This window comes from Anastrepha obliqua, chromosome 4 (assembly GCF_027943255.1).
Source record: "Anastrepha obliqua isolate idAnaObli1 chromosome 4, idAnaObli1_1.0, whole genome shotgun sequence".
NCBI classification, from domain to species: Eukaryota; Metazoa; Arthropoda; class Insecta; order Diptera; family Tephritidae; genus Anastrepha; species Anastrepha obliqua.
The window spans coordinates 36,280,794-36,299,782 of NC_072895.1; the positions used below are offsets into that span (position 1 = coordinate 36,280,794).

Genomic DNA, 18,989 nt, shown 5'->3' on the forward strand with positions numbered 1-18,989 from the left:
TGCAATATATGTAGAAATGTGAATATTTTTTTAGACAAACTTAATAATGCTAATGACAAAAAAGGCTGAGGATCAAAATTTCATCGATTTCAAATATAATATAAAAAACTTTAATTTACTAACCGGCTGTTGTATCCAAGGAGTCCAGAAGTTCATTTTTCAGCGCCTCCAGCTCTTCCCCGAGATCTCGGCGTATCTTTTCTGCTTTCGCTCGTGCCGCCTTCTCTGCCTCCAAATCTTCTTGAATTTCAGCCAACTGCGATTCTAGTTCGCGCTGCGCTTTTTGAGCGGTGGCTTTAGTTGCGGATTCCTCATCGATACGCATTAGCGTTTGCGTCAGTTCTTCCTCACGTTTCGCCAATTGCGCTTGCATGTCTTCAACTTGCATGCGGCGTTCATTTAATTGCTCTTTCAAATCTGCCACTTCCGTTTCAATTTTACGCTTCGTACGATCGGATTCTTGCCGTTGTTGCTGGTCCTTATGCATGCGCTCTTCTAATTCAGCTATTGTAGCTTCATGTTTTGCCTTTAGTTTACTTAAATGCTTTGCTTTCTCCTCCTCCTCGGCCAATGTTTGCGAGAGGTCGTTAGCACGCTCTTCCAGTATTTTCTTTTCTTTTATCAATTTTTGATTTTGATCATCCGTAACAGCTAAATCTTCTTCGTATTTCTTGATCTTGGCATCTAACTGCACTTTCTCTAGTTGCAATTTCTGTCGAGCTGCTTCTTCCTCCTCCAATTGCTCTTCAAGGTCTTGAATGTTCAACTCTAACTTCTTTTTATCCGCACCAAGCGCAAGAGATCGTTCTTCTTCCTCCTCAATACGCGTTTCCAATTCTTGCATCATATCTTCCAACTCCTGCTTGCGAGCCATCAATCGAGAACGTGACTCCTCAGCCTCGGCACACAGCTCAATTTCAGCTTGCAATTGTTCAGCTAATGTGGTCTTTTCTTCGAGCGCTTGTTGGTATTTTCGTTCATATTCCTGCGTACTTTTCGCCAAAACATCCAGCTTTTCACGCACCTGTTTCAGTTCATCCTCCTTTTGTACAAGTTTCTCTTCTTGCTTAGTTACTTCAAGTAAAGGCTTTACTTTTGTGTATAAACGCCACCACTGCCAATTGCGTAGCTTCAGGTAAGCAGCACAATTTCTTTGTATTATACGAATAGCGTTTAATTGTTGTAGCCGTTTCTGGTAGTTGCGACGAGCCAGATAGCCACGACAGAATGCTTGGAAGTTCACAATCAAATCTGTAATTTTGTAATCGCGTTCCTCTTCAAGATGAGCCAACACACCAGCTCTGAAGAAGATTTTCGATTGGCCGACACGGAAGAGATTCGTATCCAGTTCTAAAGCCTGAATCATTTTCTCACATGCCTTCTTACCGTCCATGAAACCTTTGGGTATAACATTTGGGGTAAGTAGCTCGTAGCGTTGACGGAACTCTTGGAAGGGTATACGATTAGGGAAGCCCTGTCGGCAAATGCGAATGCCTTCTAATACACCATTGCAACGCAACTGATCCAGCACCAAGGGTGCATCTATTTTACCAGCACGTTTTTCGTGGTTTGGAATAATGCAACGTACAAAGTTTGGATTTGTGTTCCGCAAGGTGTCCATTAATTTAGCTAGTTGTTCTTTATACAAATGAGATACAGTTCGGAACATTCCTTTGCGAGTGCGAGCACCGAATTGAGTGTCGGTTAAAGCTTGCTGGGCCATACCCACTATTTCAGCATCCTTCCAGATATTCACAACGAATGGATCCTGCGAGGCTTGCAACAGCGACACAATATTTTCATTTAATGGATCCATATTCTTCATCAGCCATTTCGCTGCCGAATAATCTACTTTGCCGGCATAGTGAACAATAGCGAAATCCGCAACACCACGAAAATCGGTTTTCAAGAACTTCGGATGCATTGAGTGAGCTGAGACAAGTTTGTCTACAAACGTTTTATCCGTTGCCTTTGGGAACCAGCATTCTTCGTCCAACAAAGCCATTATACCACCAGGTTTGTCGATTAAATCAATAGTTGGCTGAAGATCAAGACCGAAATCGATGAATTTCCATTCGATACCTTCGCGCTGATATTCTTCCTGTTCCAAAATGAACATAGTGTGATTGAAGAGTTGTTGCAATTTTTCATTGGTGTAATTAATGCAGAGTTGTTCGAATGAGTTCAGTTCAAATATCTCAAAACCAGCCATATCAAGGATTCCTATAAACGATGCACCTTGACGCTTGGTACGATCCAACGACCTATTAATGCGGTTCACTAACCATTTAAACATCCGTTCGTAGCATGCCTTAGCAATGGCTTCCACTGCGAATTCCACCTGCTCCTTAGTTTGGGCTTTTGTAACGAAATCACGGCCCACCTTAATTCGAGGCGTTAGAAAGGCTCTCGTCATATCTGTTACGCTCAAACCAAGCAAATGAGCAATCTTCTGAGCCACCGTGTTATCAGGAAGCGTTGCTTGATCATTATTACGCTCCTGTCGGAATTTCATGCAACCAAATAATAGCACAGCGCTCACTATACGGAAAATGGAATTGAAGTCGTCGCTGGTCATCCCCATGATGTTCATTGACTTAACGGTCGCCTGGAACTCTGCAAAATCGTCTACACCGGGTACAGGCAAACTGCCATTAGATAGGAATGGATATGATTTAATGTCATCGAGTATGAATTTATCACGTTGTTCATGAGAAGCGCCGGCAAGTAATTGATAAAATATATGGAAGGTTCGTTCATCCTTGGCTTGACGAATGGCACGAGATTTCTCCAGCAAATATGTTTCAATATTCGCACCCGAAATGTAGCCAGACGCATCAAAGTTTATGCGAATAAATTTACCCTATTAACCGTAGCAAAAATACAAAAAAATGAACAAATATTAGCATAAAATTTCATGTCTGCTATTGGATATAAAATAAAATACTTGTAAGCATAAAATTTAAAAAAATCCAGACATCAAAACAAGAACATAAAAATTTGGTAAAACATTTACAAATTAATAAAAGATAAAAAATTAAAGAAGGATATTCCTTTACCGATTGGATTACCATTGTAAATGAGCTACATCTGTATGTTACCCTTTTGTCGAATACTTGCCAGGGGTACTTTTGGGAATTCGTTTTTTATTTATTGGACACTAATTTGGAATTGTTAAAGATTTCATGCGATATATTGCAGCAATTAAACATTTTACTCTATACAACGACTTGCGAGAGAATGAACAAATGCCCCGTTAGATCTATAATTTTTTTTTATATTCTTATATAATTTTTTTTTTTGTAAAAATTTGTTATGTAAAGGGCATTGGCGGAAACGGCCATTGTTGTAACAGCTTAAAACAATCCTCATACATTTTCGTTCCGGTTTACTTAACGGTTTACTTTCAATTTGCATACAATTTCTTCGTTTATATCTATTTCTGTATAAAACATTGTGTTTCTCAAAAAAAGAAACAGCTGTAATATAGTATTCATGAAGCAGCTCAAAATGCAGTCTCAAAACTGGTTTCGAAATTAATGAATTTTGAAATAACTTTATACGTAATAATAAAGGGTGATCAGATAGGAGGTAGTTTTTCAAATAGGATTTTTTTGTCAGATCACGCATGACTACTGTCAAACTAAATACATAATTTTTTCAGCTCAACAACGTTTACAAATCGTACAATTGTACACATTACGATTTTCGACGCTCTGTGAAAAGTGTGTAGGCCAACTTATGGTGTACATAACCGTCCTACCAACGCACGCATTATTCGACAAACCATCGGCAAATTTGAGAATAATTTCACATTATTGTGAAGAGAATATTGCGGCTGTAAACGAGAGTTTTTCGAAGACCCAAAATAATCGATTCGGCACCGATCCCAACAGCTTGGCCTATCTTATGACACTACTTGGGCGATTTTACACAAAGATCTTGGTTTGAAAGCGTATAAAATACAGCTAGTCCAAGATTTGAACCGGCCGATTTTCTAAAGCGTTATAATTTCAGTCGTTGAAAAACTCGTCGAAGATCCGCATTTTGTTCAGTGATGAGGCCCATTTTTGGCTTAATGGCAAAATTGCCGTATTTGGGCTGCAGAGCAATTCAAAGCCATTCAAGAACAGCCATTACAAAGGATTCTCTTTAAAAAAATAAATGTCTTGAATGTTTCTACACAAAAATAATAAAGATTGCCCAATCAATTTCAATTTTCGTTGTTTTATGTCAATTTTAAATCCGATACCTTTAAACTGATTACCCTTTACTAATATTTCCATGGTAGTTGTTAAATTTTAAAAATATGTTCTTTAGAATATTTATATTCAATGGCTGGTTAGGAGAATAAAGTCGACCTCGGCCTGCATTCATGGCGTTTCCTTTTGGAGGCTTTGCCCGGATATTTTATGTACTTTTTTATAAACCGTTTATGTTATTATATGTGACCTGGTCTATGAAAAGGTACCTTACGTGTCAAAAAATAATTTTTCACTTTTTTGTTGATTCGAATAGTGTGTGAAACGCTCTTTAAAATGGTGAAAACCGGAAATTCATAATTTGTTTAAAAGTTTGTTAAAAGTAAAAAAAAAAAAGAAAAGTACAAATACGAAAAAGACTGAAAAGTTTAAACTTTAACTGCTGCTTTCTCGAAAACTTGTTTTCGCACGTAAGGTACCTTTTCGTAGACCAGGACACATATATTAAATAAATCTCAGTCAATACTTACAAAACGGGATGAATTATCGTTCTTCACAGTTTTGGCGTTTCCGAAAGCTTCCAAAATGGGATTGGCTTGCAAAAGTTGTTGCTCCAGTTCACCCTACATGAATAAAGTTTTGTTGGCAACATTATTAGTAAAGTAAGTTGAAAAAATATAAATATAATCTATACATGTAATAAATAATAACTGTATATCACATATTAAAGAAAAACCAACTAATTAACTAATGTCAGAAAGGAAAAGCATTCACTGAACCATGCAATTCAACCAAAATTATCTACGTGCAACTGTAAAACTTATCTATATGTGCATATGTACATACATTGATCTGGAATCTAGATATAAAAGTACATATTTATATACTAATATTCTTTTTCCGTTGTACATTATCATATTTTTTGCAATTTTGCTATCAACTAAAACGTGTTTCATATATACATCGTTCCTCAATTCAAGTATGGAATACTTGGTGTATTAACAAATAGTACCTATGTTCTGTGTTCACAATAATAGCAATGTGACATATTGCAGCGTTACCAATTTTTCACTTTTAATTTAATTTTATATTAGTTCATACTACCACAAATACCCAGTTGTAAACAACCGGAGAAAAAGAACACAATCTTCCATTTCCTCTGTGAATGCCCTGCCCTATGGAAGGAATGTTAACTCTGGGCCAACCGCTGTTCGAGAAACTCGAACAACTGTCTGGCTTAGACGTCAACAACGTAATAAGGTTCTTAAACCGCACAGACTGGATATAGTCATGCTGTAAATAACCGTTAAACAAGTTGGTAACGAGGATGTGGCAACAAAATGGTGCGGAAGCGCTAATTGCATTATGGAAGAATCACCACTTTAACTAACCAACCAACCACAAATATCATATCATTCCAAGTTTTAAGCTTTGAAGAAAATTTAAAAAAATCAACAAATGTTGTTGGTACAAAATTCAATAAATTTTCATCAGAATTTTTAGAAAAATTAATGTAATGTAAAAAATGTATTTATTATATGGAGAAAATGCACAAATTCAATAAACCGCAAAATCGAAATTTATCTATAAATTCTGATTAAAGAATTTAAACTTTTTGTGAACATTTTTATGAATTTTTTATTTCATACAATGTTTGAAACTTTGAGTTATATGATATTTGTTGTAGTATAAACAATAATTTTATAAAAATAAAAATATTAATAAATAGTCAAAACTTGCACTATGCCGCGCTACTATTTTTGTGCACACATGTGTACATTTATGTGTGTAAATCATCTCAAAAACTACCATTACTATGTCAGTAGTCTACTTTCAAAAATATTCGAATGCAAAAATAGCAACTAGAGCTTTATGTCTACAATATTTACTGAAATACCGTAATTACCATACATCTGCATCCTGTATTTTCGCACAATTTCGCAACTTCATTTTGATTTTTATGCTTAACAGAAAACGAATCTGACATACCGTCGAGATTACATTTGATTTTAAACGTTTTCTTCATATTAACTTGTAAATTCTGTAAAATTCGAAGCCGACTTTAATTTTGGAAATATTTATATTGCCAATAATAAGCAAAACTACAACAAACATAAAGCGCAAATTCATTAAATTTCGCTGGGAGTCGTCAGATCACAGAAGAAATACAAAAATGATTTCTTACAAACAAACAATCTTCATTGAACCCATTACATTATTATTACTGATTTTTACTTAGCTAAATGTGATGTGTGTGGAAAAAGGAAACCCTATAGATTTAGAAGCAAAATATAAAACATTAATGTGTTTCTTTATAATACCACTGCGCATAATATGCCTCTTAATAGTCTCATAAATTGTAGGTTCGATTCCTGGCCATCAGACATGAAAAATAGTTTTTACTATTTGAGGTTGTGATGATAATCTGTGAGTTTATTTTTTACAAGAAAGGCGTTCTCATAAAGACCAGCTATGATTCGCGAGCAAATTAAAATTGTAAGTTCCAAACCTTTGGGGATCGCACCATATACATAAAATTGTTACTAACTGCTTTTTTTTGTCTATCGCGCAGAAAGTAAGTCTTCTGTTAAATATAAACAGCAATCGGCTAATTCTTTTTAAAACTTCTATATAAATGGAATTAGGATATTCACAATACAACACTTACGAAAAGTTGTGAATCACCTAAACGGGTTTGCTTCATTGAAAGTACTAAATCCTTCGATAAGCTATACAATTTATATATTATATCAACTATTGACTATATTTAAATGTGATAAATATCTCCAACAATTTGGTGTTGAGCGAGGGAAATGTTGCTGCATTTAATCACAGTGGCACGGCACTTTTACGGAGATCTTGTGTACCTTTGCTTCAATCTTCGGAAATTTCAAGGAATCATCCTTAATAGAGTTGTTGCTGTTTTTGCAGCTTACTAAACTCTGACTAGGTAGTAAATTGCCAAACTTTGACATAGTCGTAATTTACCAATAGGCCCAGATTATCCGCTTCGACACACACAAACGGTTTCCAACAGAGTTGATTTAAGGGGCAATGTGTAGGCATATGGATCTTGCCATGCGTGCAGTCTTCAAATGTAAACTATAAACTGTAAATACTCAGCCTATTTCACTCTACCTATAAACGATTTTTTGGTAATATAACGAGTTTTATTATAACAGATCTACAATTTGTGGTGGGTCTCCATAAAGTGATCGTACTCTCTCCCACAATGTTAATAAGTAGAAATCCGGCAGAAATCCTGATTGTCAATAAATATCCCACTACGGCGGGACGAAATTAATTGCTTTATGATATCATGCGTGCTGTTCATTAAATAGAACTACAAACAGTTAAAACAGCCTTGAACCGACGCTAAACCCTCCTAGACAACAACTTGAGTGTTATTTTTACAAAGTCTTACTACAGCGATATAAATGGTTTCCTTATTTTATTTTACTTCTAAAACGATACTTTATAGATAAAAGATGTTTTCCGAAATCTCAACTGATTTTACAAAATTGTTATTAATACAAGTTTGTGCTGCAGTGTAAAAAGCATAGGTTAATAATCCAAAAGCCTAGGCAGACGGTGGCGTTAATCGGGATTACATTTCTTCGAGGGATAAACGACTTAATTCGGATTTATCTCAGGAATAAAGTGCAACCAATGCGGGTTGACAACTAGACTTAATTCTCATAATTTAAGCGGATTAGGAGAATTTTCGATGGCAACACTTAATATCTATTGTGAATACAAAATAATGAAACTTTTAAAGAACAAGAAAGACTGAATGAAAGGTACTGCTACAACAACAACAACAAATACTGAATGAAATGCTAATTTGCACTAACACATTCGAAATTACAATAGATGAAATGTTTTGATATTGCAGAGCAGTTTGAGAAATTGCAATTTAAGATTTTTTTACATAAATAATTATTTTTTAGTATAAGGCAGCTAATACCCGTATTTGTCGACTGCGATCCAACATTTACTGACAAAACTATCCAATAAACAAATCAGCTGTTCACTAGTCCGCCTAACAACCGTCTGTCACACTACAATTTTAATCAGAATTAACTGCGTCAGTAGTCCCGATTAATGCCGCCTTCTGTCTAGGCTATAACGGTCTTTAGACCTAACATTCCCCCAACTACGAATGGTGCCGTTCTTATATTAAACATCGATAACTTTAAGCAAAATTATAATGCTTTAAAAACTCTTGAAAGCTTGCAATAGATAAACACTGCAATGTATCCAAGGAAGCAGAGATTCGGTAACATCGAGCGGGCAATTCAAAATGATGTCAATACACTGATAAAATCACTAAATAAAAAACACATTTCTCTAAACAATAGTTTGTGCATTATTGGAGTATATTAACAAAAACAGCGAGCATATGCAAATATTAAATATATTATTGAAAAGCAATAGTAAGGTAGATGCTTTAGTATGGGTACTTTACCGCAAACGTTTCTGCATTATTACTCTAAATTTCGAAGTTGTAGGATTGTAGCGGCGTAATTGATTCGATCATAAAATCAGTGGATGGAAACGCGTCGAGCATTACAAATGTAATATAAATCGCAATTTAAGTTGCATAAAACAATTAAAATGTGACAAGTTAACGAACAAAGTTAGATGAACCACGGTTCGAAAACAGAAGTTTGGATTGTTGTTTCAAGCCACAATGGCACACACACATACCAATGTTGAGAGCGAGCAATATGTAGTTATTGAGGCATTGTAATAATTGTAGTGTCAGGCGGCAGTAGCATTAGTAGGAGTAGTAGTAGCAAAACGAATAGTAGTAATAGTTGTTGGATGTGTATTAGAAACATTAATGGTTGTTGAGTTCGAATATGTACTATTAAATTAAATACAAATTAACTAAAAATATTAAAAAATCATTATCGCAGTCAAAGGTTTTCGACATTAGAATATTATCAGACGTTAGACATTCATTTTTATGGACTGTATGACAATTAACTTTGGAAACACCTTAATTTTGACTGTGATATTTCATCTACGCATACATATGTCTTATCAAAGTAGTTTAAGCGTATTTTAATTTTCAGAAATTTGCTTAGTTGAGTTGCATTGATAAATATTTATGAAAATTAAAATTCAAATTTTTACTTAAATTACTTCATCTCAAAGACATACATATGTAAATAATAATACTGAAATAAAAAGCATAAGTGTGCATACGCAATGCTTATAATACTTATTTTCTAGCTGCATAGAAAAGTAGGTTCATTTCAGATACTTACAATAATTAAAGCCGGATGAGGTCCCTTTTGGTACAATTTGTTGTGGTAATTTTTTGTTTGGATTGATTGTTGGTTGGTCGGTCGGTATATTGGATTTTTCGTGGTATTAGTGAAGTTGTAAGAAATTTGTTTTTATGTTATTTTGGACGTATTGGTGGAAGTGATGGGGGTTGTAGCAGTAAGTGATCGCACATTGACGGAATATTGCAGTGTGTCGGTGAAAAAATTGCATATGTATATTTAAAAATTTTATTTAACATTTAATTTTGATTATTTACAAAAAAATTATTTTAATTTTTTATGGTTTTTGTTTTAATTAAACGGTAGAAATTTGTAGAATATTACAATAGTATTGACACCAACGAATCAATTTTACAACGATAGTAGTGTAGTGGGTAGTAGTAGGTGGAGCATTTGCAGAGTAAACATGAAAAAAATTAAAAGAAAAATAAGTAATTACAAATAATATAGTTTACAAATTTAAAGTATTACATGTATAAATAAAAACATTAATTTCAATTAAATATATTTCACTTTGGGAACTTCTCAACCAGTTAAATGAAATCGTGAAAACCACGCCAGGGTAAGAGAAAATCGAATTAACACAATTATGTATGTATAAATTTATATAAAAAAGATAAATATCAGAATATACATTGAAAAAAAAAATTTATATATAACAAAGCATTTACCGTTATTGTTCATTTCGAGTTTTAAATAAATAAATGTAACTATGTATGCATAAAAGTATACATATATGTACTTAAAGGCAATATTTTATTCAAATAAACTAAGAACACAGTAATTAGAGCAGGAATCTTGCTTTTAATAGACCGCATATTACAGACTAACTTTTGGGCGATGTGGACTCCGAATAATCGGAACGGACATTAAGCCAGACTAGTCTGTATATGTGTAAATATGAAGCATTATATGTTTTATATGTATGTGCATACATATTTTATATACATGTATTTATATGCACATATATGTACGTACAACAATATGTATATGTACGTATGTATGTACCAACTTATACCTTGTTTTAATATTAGGTAAAAAGTTGAAAATAACGTACACAAAACGATCAAATGAGTTCGAAAAAACATGCAAAAATAAAAATCCTACATACATACATAGATACACATACGCAACCCGAATATGGAATAACTTTGAGAAATTGTTACACCAGTAATATTGTGTGATTTGCTCACTATCGCCGGGTAGTGAGGCTGAATGCACAAACACCTCATTCGACTACATCAAATGGCAAAAATACGTTGAAAACGGCAGCAAGCAGTCAATAAAGCATGTTTACAAAGTTTTTACAACCAACCGTAATAATAATTTTTTCCATATATGGGGTGCTCAATATACATAAGTATGTATGTACATAGGTATATGCATTCAAATGTATTTGTAAGGCATTTGATTTTAGTAAATTTTGAAAACACATTTGTATGGGCATATTTATATGCTAACATATGTGTGCATGTATGTATGTATGTAGAAGTTTGTAGCAAGCGCACACATTTATGGAGTATTTTTAATTACTTCAAAATCTTTAAAAGAATTTCTTAACGAAACTTTGATTGCCGTTTAGCTTGGTTTTTTTCGTTTATTTCATTTAGTATGTCCTTGCCTTAAAAGGAAACTTCTCTACGTGCTAAACTCCATATTGGTGCCAAGATCGCATAAAAAACGAAGAAATGGAGTTAGATAAATTAATAGCATCGAAACGGCCGTTTTAGATGTGAATATCCACCAAATCTATATAATAGTGCATGTGCATGTGTATATGTACGTCTTTATATGCGTATGCATAGTTAATTTAAATACTTTGAAAAGTGACTGTAAGTGATTCATAAATTATGAACGATAAATGCATTGCGAACGGTATTTAAAAAAATAAATATATGTATGTGCACCCCGCCCGCGACAAGATGGTAACATATCAATATTTTGAACAATTTTGACTTTTTATGTTCATTATTTTTGTATAAAAGTATGGATCTTTGTTTAACAAAAATCATATAAATCCTATTTTCATATCTTATGCAGAAATTAGAAAAATTCCACAAATTATCTCCATTCCACGGTTTCTAATTACAAGTCCTAGAAAGATCTTTGGTAAACACTTTTATAGCTTATTAAATTTTAGTATAATAAAGTGCAAGTTTGAAGTTCCTAAAAAATCCACTTGATTTTTTATTATTTTCCCCCTAATTCCTGCGGGAGGTGGGAGCGGTTATTGATCGATTTCCCCTATATTAATTGCAAATATACCTTGGACAAAGAGTAATATGTGTGCCAAGTTTCATTAGAATACATAAATTTCTGCCCGAATTATCGTGCGCACACACGGACGGACGGGCGGGCATGGCTCAATCGATTTCTCTCATTAATTAATTTTTGCATTCAGGAACAATAATTATTTTTTTTTTGTTTTTCACTAATAATTTATCAAGTTGGTCTTTATTTTTCGTATGGGGATAATGATAATTTTTATGAGTCAATCAAAGGCTCTTTTCAAAGATCATATTGTCTATACCAGGGATGGCCAAGCTCCTTGGTAGTCCGAGCCATTTTTCAAAATTTGAAACTTTTCGCGAGCCGCAATTAAATACATACATACATATTTAAAAAGTATCCAAAAAAAGGTATTAAACATTTTTTTTACAGAAATTATAAATATTATATATTGAAAACATATAAATAAAAGGGCGCATATTATATTGAAATTAAATATTAAAAATTATATATACTCTACTTCCCTTGATAATTCTTAAAAATTTGGTGGAAGTGGGGTACATTTATCGAGAGCCACAAATAATCTTTCTAAGAGCCGCATGTGGTTCGCGAGCGGGGTACGATACACCAGACAGGGCTAGTTTAGTGGGGCGGCAGCCCTCTGTTTGGAAAAACCCGAATCATTCCGGTAACGTAGAACCGGCTGCCATGGGACTGTAGCCGCAGTTTGCGACAGCTAAAATATTGATTTGTGTTAAATCTGCTTGCTTTTGGAATTTATGTAGGTACAGGTCTTGTACATGCATCTGCTCTAACAATCTCGTTACTTTTATAATACCATGGGAAAAATTACCCATTTTTCAAGTTGATTCTAAAGAAAACATAAAAGCTTATTTTAAATTTCGAGCTTACAATCCCCAAAAAACGTCCAAGTGTACCCTTTTTATTGATTAAATTGGCGTAACAAATTTATTTATAGTGACGCAGCTAAATGATATCTACTCGAATAAATGAACCATCAATGAAATCAATGTCTTGCTAAATTAAAAACTATGACTCCTCCGCTACATCTGCATTTATATGTATATGCACACACATGAAGATTATCTTCACATACCATATATATGTATGTATGTATGTGTGTAGTGCAAGTGTTACGAAAGTTAACGTTTTGAAGATATTTTCCTCTTCTCAGAGCGAAATACGACTGGGAATACAATATATTACGTATGTATGTATGTATACGTGCATACGCCTGCCGCACAATCATTTCAATTTTACGTTGACCATTCCATTCCACCATCTGATCGCGCTTTTTCGTTTACACATATGTACATATGTATGCATAAATATTATTGGATATTCAATATTTGTACGAACTTAGGACTCTAGCTTTCCACAATAGATGACACAGTTCACCTTAAATGGAGCTAAAAGTTGTTGTTATTGCAAACGCAACATGTTGGGGAATATGTTTCTTTCGAACAGCACGATCTCAGCCTGTGCCCATTTTTCATTAACACTACACAACACATCTCTGCATACTGCTCCATTCTTCATTTGTTCATTAGTTTTTTTTTTTTTGCGGTTGGTTTGCCTTCAACTGACATTCGCCTTTTTTACTTTTACGGGCATTTCTCTGTTTCTTTGTTTACTCACTGAAATGATGAGTCATGGCATAAATATTTTCGCTCTGAATCGCCAACCAAAAGGTTTTTAATCATTCGGCTTCAGATAATTTTTTAGAGAATGAGTTAATGTTTGTTTTTACTTTTTACTTTTTTTTGTTGATAATAAGGGGTAAAATTCAAATATCTTTAAAATACATACAAACAGATACAAACACGAGTATACATTTGTTTTGGTGGTTACATACAAATGTACTATGTACTCGATCATGATGACTGTCTGTTTAAGTTTAAGCAAATAATAGAAGCTTATGATTTACCATATTCCAATTTATTGTGCTTAATAGATTTGATAAAAAGTAGTGCCTTTAAAAACATGTCCATATATGTATATGTTTACTACTAAATACCGAACTTTCGACAATAATTTAACTTAAACTGAAAACTTACCGCTCCCGAGCCTTTCGGTTTCGATGCAGCCACATACGCTAAATACTGTATGACCTTTTTCGTATTCTCAGTTTTTCCAGCACCAGATTCGCCAGTACATAAAATCGATTGGTCTTCGCGATCTGTAACAGTTATTGAAAAATCGATCAATAAATATATTAAGAATAAGAATAATAAAAAATAATCTTAAAATATGGTACATATAACAACTAAACGAGTAGCCTATCGGGATAAATGTTTGGCTGCGGATTTGCGTACTCATTTTTGGCACATAACTAAAGGAAGTGTTTACATTCTGACGCAACTGAATTTTATTGGCACGGCGTATGTTTTTAGGGGAATATCATAGTCATAGGAATATAAGGATCGTTGCAATTGCCAGACATGAGCGGCCGGTGCTATAAAAGTTATGTTGATGTGCATTAGTCATAACGGCACGCACAAAAGCAACGCTCGTGTGTATTAGCTCTAGATATTAACAGTTTTTATCTTTAAAATTTCCAAAATAATTGTGGTGACCGTGGTTTATGTTCGATTTCGTTGATATAATATTCAATGATTACGCAAAGCCAGAAGCCACGCAATTACCAATTTTGGTTTTATTTGCTAAAATGGGAAAGCTCATTTATTCAAATCTGGCGGAGTCACACCAATTTTTCAAAATGTTTAGAGAAACGCATACTTTCAACTTTCCTACCACCGAGATTAAGCAGATATGTAAAGAAAGTTATAAAACTACACTGGAAAACACTATGGATATCAAAAAAAGGCATACTATCACGTCTAATTCAATAACTATTGGCAGGATATATCCATTATAATGTATGGTATACAAATAAAATGTGAGAAGTGGTTAATAAAAATGGATATCGCATCCATAGAAAAATGGATGGAAATACGGAGTTATTAATGTTCATTGAACAATTGCGTTTTCGGCCGGCGTAGCCTAATGGGTTGGTGCGTGACTACCATTCGGAATTCACAGAGAGAACGTAGGTTCGAATCTCGGTGAAACACCAAATTAAGAAAAACATTTTTATAATAGCGGTCGCCCCTCGGCAGGCAATGGCAAACCTCCGAGTGTATTTCTGCCATGAAAAAGCTCCTCATAAAAATATCTGCTGTTCGGAGTCGGCTTGAAACTGTAGGTCCCTCCATTTGTGAAACAACATCAAGACGCACACCACAAATAGGAGGAGGAGCTCAGCCAAATACCCAAAGGGGTGTACGCGCCAATTATATATATACATATATTATATATAATTGCGTTTTCGCACTGGTGTGTAAAGAGTATACAAATTGGTTTTCACATTTCTCGTCATTTCGGAAAAGCGTTCAGCAGTGAAGTATCCCCAAGTCACACTAAGCAACCACAGGTGCCTAGCCGCTAAGTCCGGACATTTGCAAAGAAAGTGTTAAACAGTCGCTTTCTCTGCAGGATCCCCACAGCTTCTGCAATGGAGGATGTACGGAAGTCCAAGCTTCTCTGCATAGATTCCGATCGCCCAGTGACCGGTGAACATCGCTATGAGTTTGGAAATTGTTCTATGTTCCTATGCCTTGAAACCCAGACAAGAGAAATGCTTCCTGCACGTTCGAGACGTTTGCTTTCCTACTTTCAGGAGTTAACCTAAAGAAAGCAGCAACTTGATCGCAGCTTGACTATTGTCTCCCTCCCAACAACGATCCCTAAGCATTTTGCACGTCTGCAGTAACGCGAAGACTACTGCTTGAAGAACACTACTAGCTTTCGGGTGTTTAAAAGAAACTGCAATATTAACTAATTTAGAAAAACACTCACTCCAACTCCAGATCCAATATTGGATAAGTCGGTGAAACATAGGTGCCTGTGTCCGTGCAGACTCTCCTCTCCTTCCAATCCAGCCTACTTGGATAGATATCGCTAGCACAATCGTCAAAGCCCAGTTTGCGGATGAGGAGATCTGCACTAGGTACAGAGATGGAAGAATAAATCTGTCTCAAAATGCGACCATGCCCTATTGGAGATTGCCTCCACAGGTCAACCTCCTTCAACCCCTCTGAGCTCTGAGCAGCAATGAATTGAGCTTAAAGATCAACGGGAAGTACTAAATATAATTGCAGAATCACGTTAAGGGCGGGCATGTCGTACATGCCCCAGTGATGTCAATAAATACAGTCTCTCTAATTTAGTGGTGTTATAGCGTTTTCTGTTGTTCCACAAATGCAAGGACCTGTAGTTTTGAGCTGTCAGATAGTTTTTCGTGCCAGAAATGCACGAACGTTATTGGAAAAAAACGGTTTATATTATTTGATACTTAATGGCTAGAGTAGGGATCAAACGTGAGGGCAGGACACATTCCCCATAAATGTTTGTGAAATGCTGCGGGAGTGACAGTCCATTGTTGGATATAAATCCGGGTCGTTCCGATATCGTAGAACCGCGTCTATCGGGTTACATTGTCGCGAAAATCAAACGCAATCACAATCAATTACTCTGGTCATAGATATTTTGCAAAAGAAAGTATTAAATAATTCCTTAACCAATACAAAACACTTGTTTTATTTCTTTTAAACTCTCAAAAGACACTCAGGAGCTAAAAGTATGATACTTTGTAAAACCTTAACGTACTTGTGAATGGTTTTTTGTGAGTAGTTTTTTAATGACACGCACAAAACCCATTCGACTATGACGAGTTGAAACCAAAAATCATTTTCTTTGCACTATTTTATCGTTATAATTTAAAATAATTTGCATTAGTATTAGTGGTGAAATTCATACAAAAAAAGTTTTTTCCATCCGAAACATAGTTACACTTAAAGCGTCTGAAATTTTGTACAAATAAAATATCGTCATGCTATTTTAAAAGAATTACAATTTATGTCATACGATATCTCTTTAGCTTAGGGCACTCGTTTTAGATAAGGTCTTCAGAAAAATACACTGCCGCCATTTGCACTGAATGAGTGTTTGCACTTTTCGTGGAACCGTAGGTACTGTGTTTTCATGAGCCGAATGTTCAGTAGATATGTGTGTAGGTATGTATGTATATGAACAGAATTGTGTAAAAGCGAAATAAGAAATAACAAAACGTTATTTGTATATATGTACATATATATACACCCATGGTCAAAATAATAAATACAAGATATTTTGATTAGTTTTTTTTTTTTTGACTACTTTTCTTTTGTCGTGCATTCGTTGTGGATGAAATGGGCAGCACCGTCAGTGAAAAAAATTATAAAAAGTCAACGAGAATTTTGAGCCAATTCCAACTTGTACCCAAATTTTGTTTAGAAATACATTTTAAATAAATTTCAAGTTTTGATGAAAATCTGTCGAATTTTTATAAAGCTTATACAATGTTTTAAACTATGATTTATCTGATATTTATTGAAGAATTTACTATATTTTTTATAAAAAATGTATAAGAAAAATTATCAAAACTGTTTAAAATAACGTATATTTATTATTTTGACCAAGTGTGTATATACATAAATAAATATAAGTACCACACATAAGAAGGCACTAAAGTTACATACATACATATCTGGGTACAACAAAATTTTGATAAGTACACTTAACTTTATACGTAAAAGGTGCTCAGTGTTTATATTAAACATTTTTATGCGAATATTTATGAATCACACTGGTGACAAATCGGTTGGTGAAGCCAGCAGGCCGGCTGGCTACCTTTATTTGCAATTAGGTCTTTATTTTCAGATGTATTTGGTATGTAAATTCAAACGCAAGCACTGAAACTGGTTTCTGGTTAAACATTGAAGCGTTTTGATGGCAAAATGGTGTATGAAAAGTAAAAAATCAATAGCTTTATTTGTAACATTGGTACATCACTGTGAGTCATGCCACCAAACTTTCCAGTATGTGAGCATAATTTATTGATGTGTGCTGGTCCAAATTTGGTATCTCTACGATGGCTATATCAAAATTCTCGACTCTTTAACATCGAGTTTCCAATTGGCGTCAAGTAATATAATCCTTTTTTAAGACATTGAATTTATTTGCTTCTAAAATGTGGGTTAATTTAGGGGTTAGGTCAATCAAACGTCAAATGCGGTTAGCGCGAACATTTATTTCTTATATTTGCTAGATTATATAATATGTATCTATGTATGTATGCATTATCATGTGTATAAAGCCACGTACAGATGTACGCAGTTGGAAGTATGTATTTACATACATATGTTTTGTATGATGAAATTTTTTCGATTTAAATTGTTAAATATTAAAATATCAAATATTCACTGATAGTACAGGGCCCGCCATCTATTGTTACGGGTTTGAACTAGGTATTATTTGAAGAATGGTAACACTTAGCTGTCATCTGATTTGACAGAAAATTAGTTTTATTCTTCCGCTGAACGAAAAAGGTTGTGTATACGCTCAAAGAACGCTGGGAAATATTGCGACATTACTTTGAAAATCATGGTAATGTTGCAGAATGTGTACGAAAATTTCGTACGGCAATGGGAAGAAGAAAAGCACCGAATGGAGCGTATGTGCGTTACTTTGCGAAAAAAAAGTAAGGGAAACTGGGTTGCTTATTGACAAACAAGCGATTTGACGCCGTTGGATTATTATCTTTGGAGTGCCGTCAAAGACCAGTGTTATGCCAACAAACCAGCAACAATTGATGCACTGAAGACCAACATACGCGATGTCATAGCTGAAATACAGCCGCATACAATCGAAAATGTGTTGAAAAATGGGACCGATCGTATGGGATGGTGCATGGATAGCCGAGGCAGCGATATGAATGAAGTTGTGTTCCATCATTAACCGGAAGGATTGTACTTCAAAATAAAAAAACAGTTTGGAAAAATATTGAGTAATTTCTTTTTTATAGCATTTTTAATTCCGTAAAGTTATATGGCGGACCCTATACTTCTACAAATAATGTATGTAATTAATGTAATCGCTTAATTATTCGAATACGACTTTATGGCGTTTTTAGGACAGTCGGTTCTACATAACCGGAACAACCCGGATTTATATACGGCAAAGGACTCGCTCCAGTAGCATTCCCCATACATATATGTTTATGCTACTACAGCAAAACAACAGCAACAAATTGGTTTTAGCTGGGTTTACCTGGGTTATATTATCACATAATTAAGTCACTTTATCCTTTTATAGGTTAGGTTAGGTAATGCTGGCTGATCTGTAAAACGACTCTTAAAAT

At 34.5% G+C, this 18,989-nt stretch overlaps 1 protein-coding gene across 2 annotated transcripts in view; it reads right to left on the reverse strand.

Annotated features, from left to right (window-relative positions):
- The window catches only part of LOC129245243 (myosin heavy chain, non-muscle), a 47,641-nt gene that overhangs the window by 6,982 nt on the left and 21,670 nt on the right, over positions 1-18,989 (reverse strand). Inside the window, exons 5-9 of one of the 2 annotated variants that reach the window (XM_054883289.1) lie at positions 13,807-13,928; positions 9,479-9,502; positions 6,109-6,243; positions 4,733-4,825; positions 124-2,863 (exon numbers count right to left, since the gene is read on the reverse strand). In XM_054883289.1, the coding sequence (XP_054739264.1) occupies positions 124-2,863; positions 4,733-4,825; positions 6,109-6,243; positions 9,479-9,502; positions 13,807-13,928 (3,114 nt within the window). The remainder of the gene's footprint in view (positions 1-123; positions 2,864-4,732; positions 4,826-6,108; positions 6,244-9,478; positions 9,503-13,806; positions 13,929-18,989) is intronic. The other variant, XM_054883290.1, reaches the window with a different exon arrangement.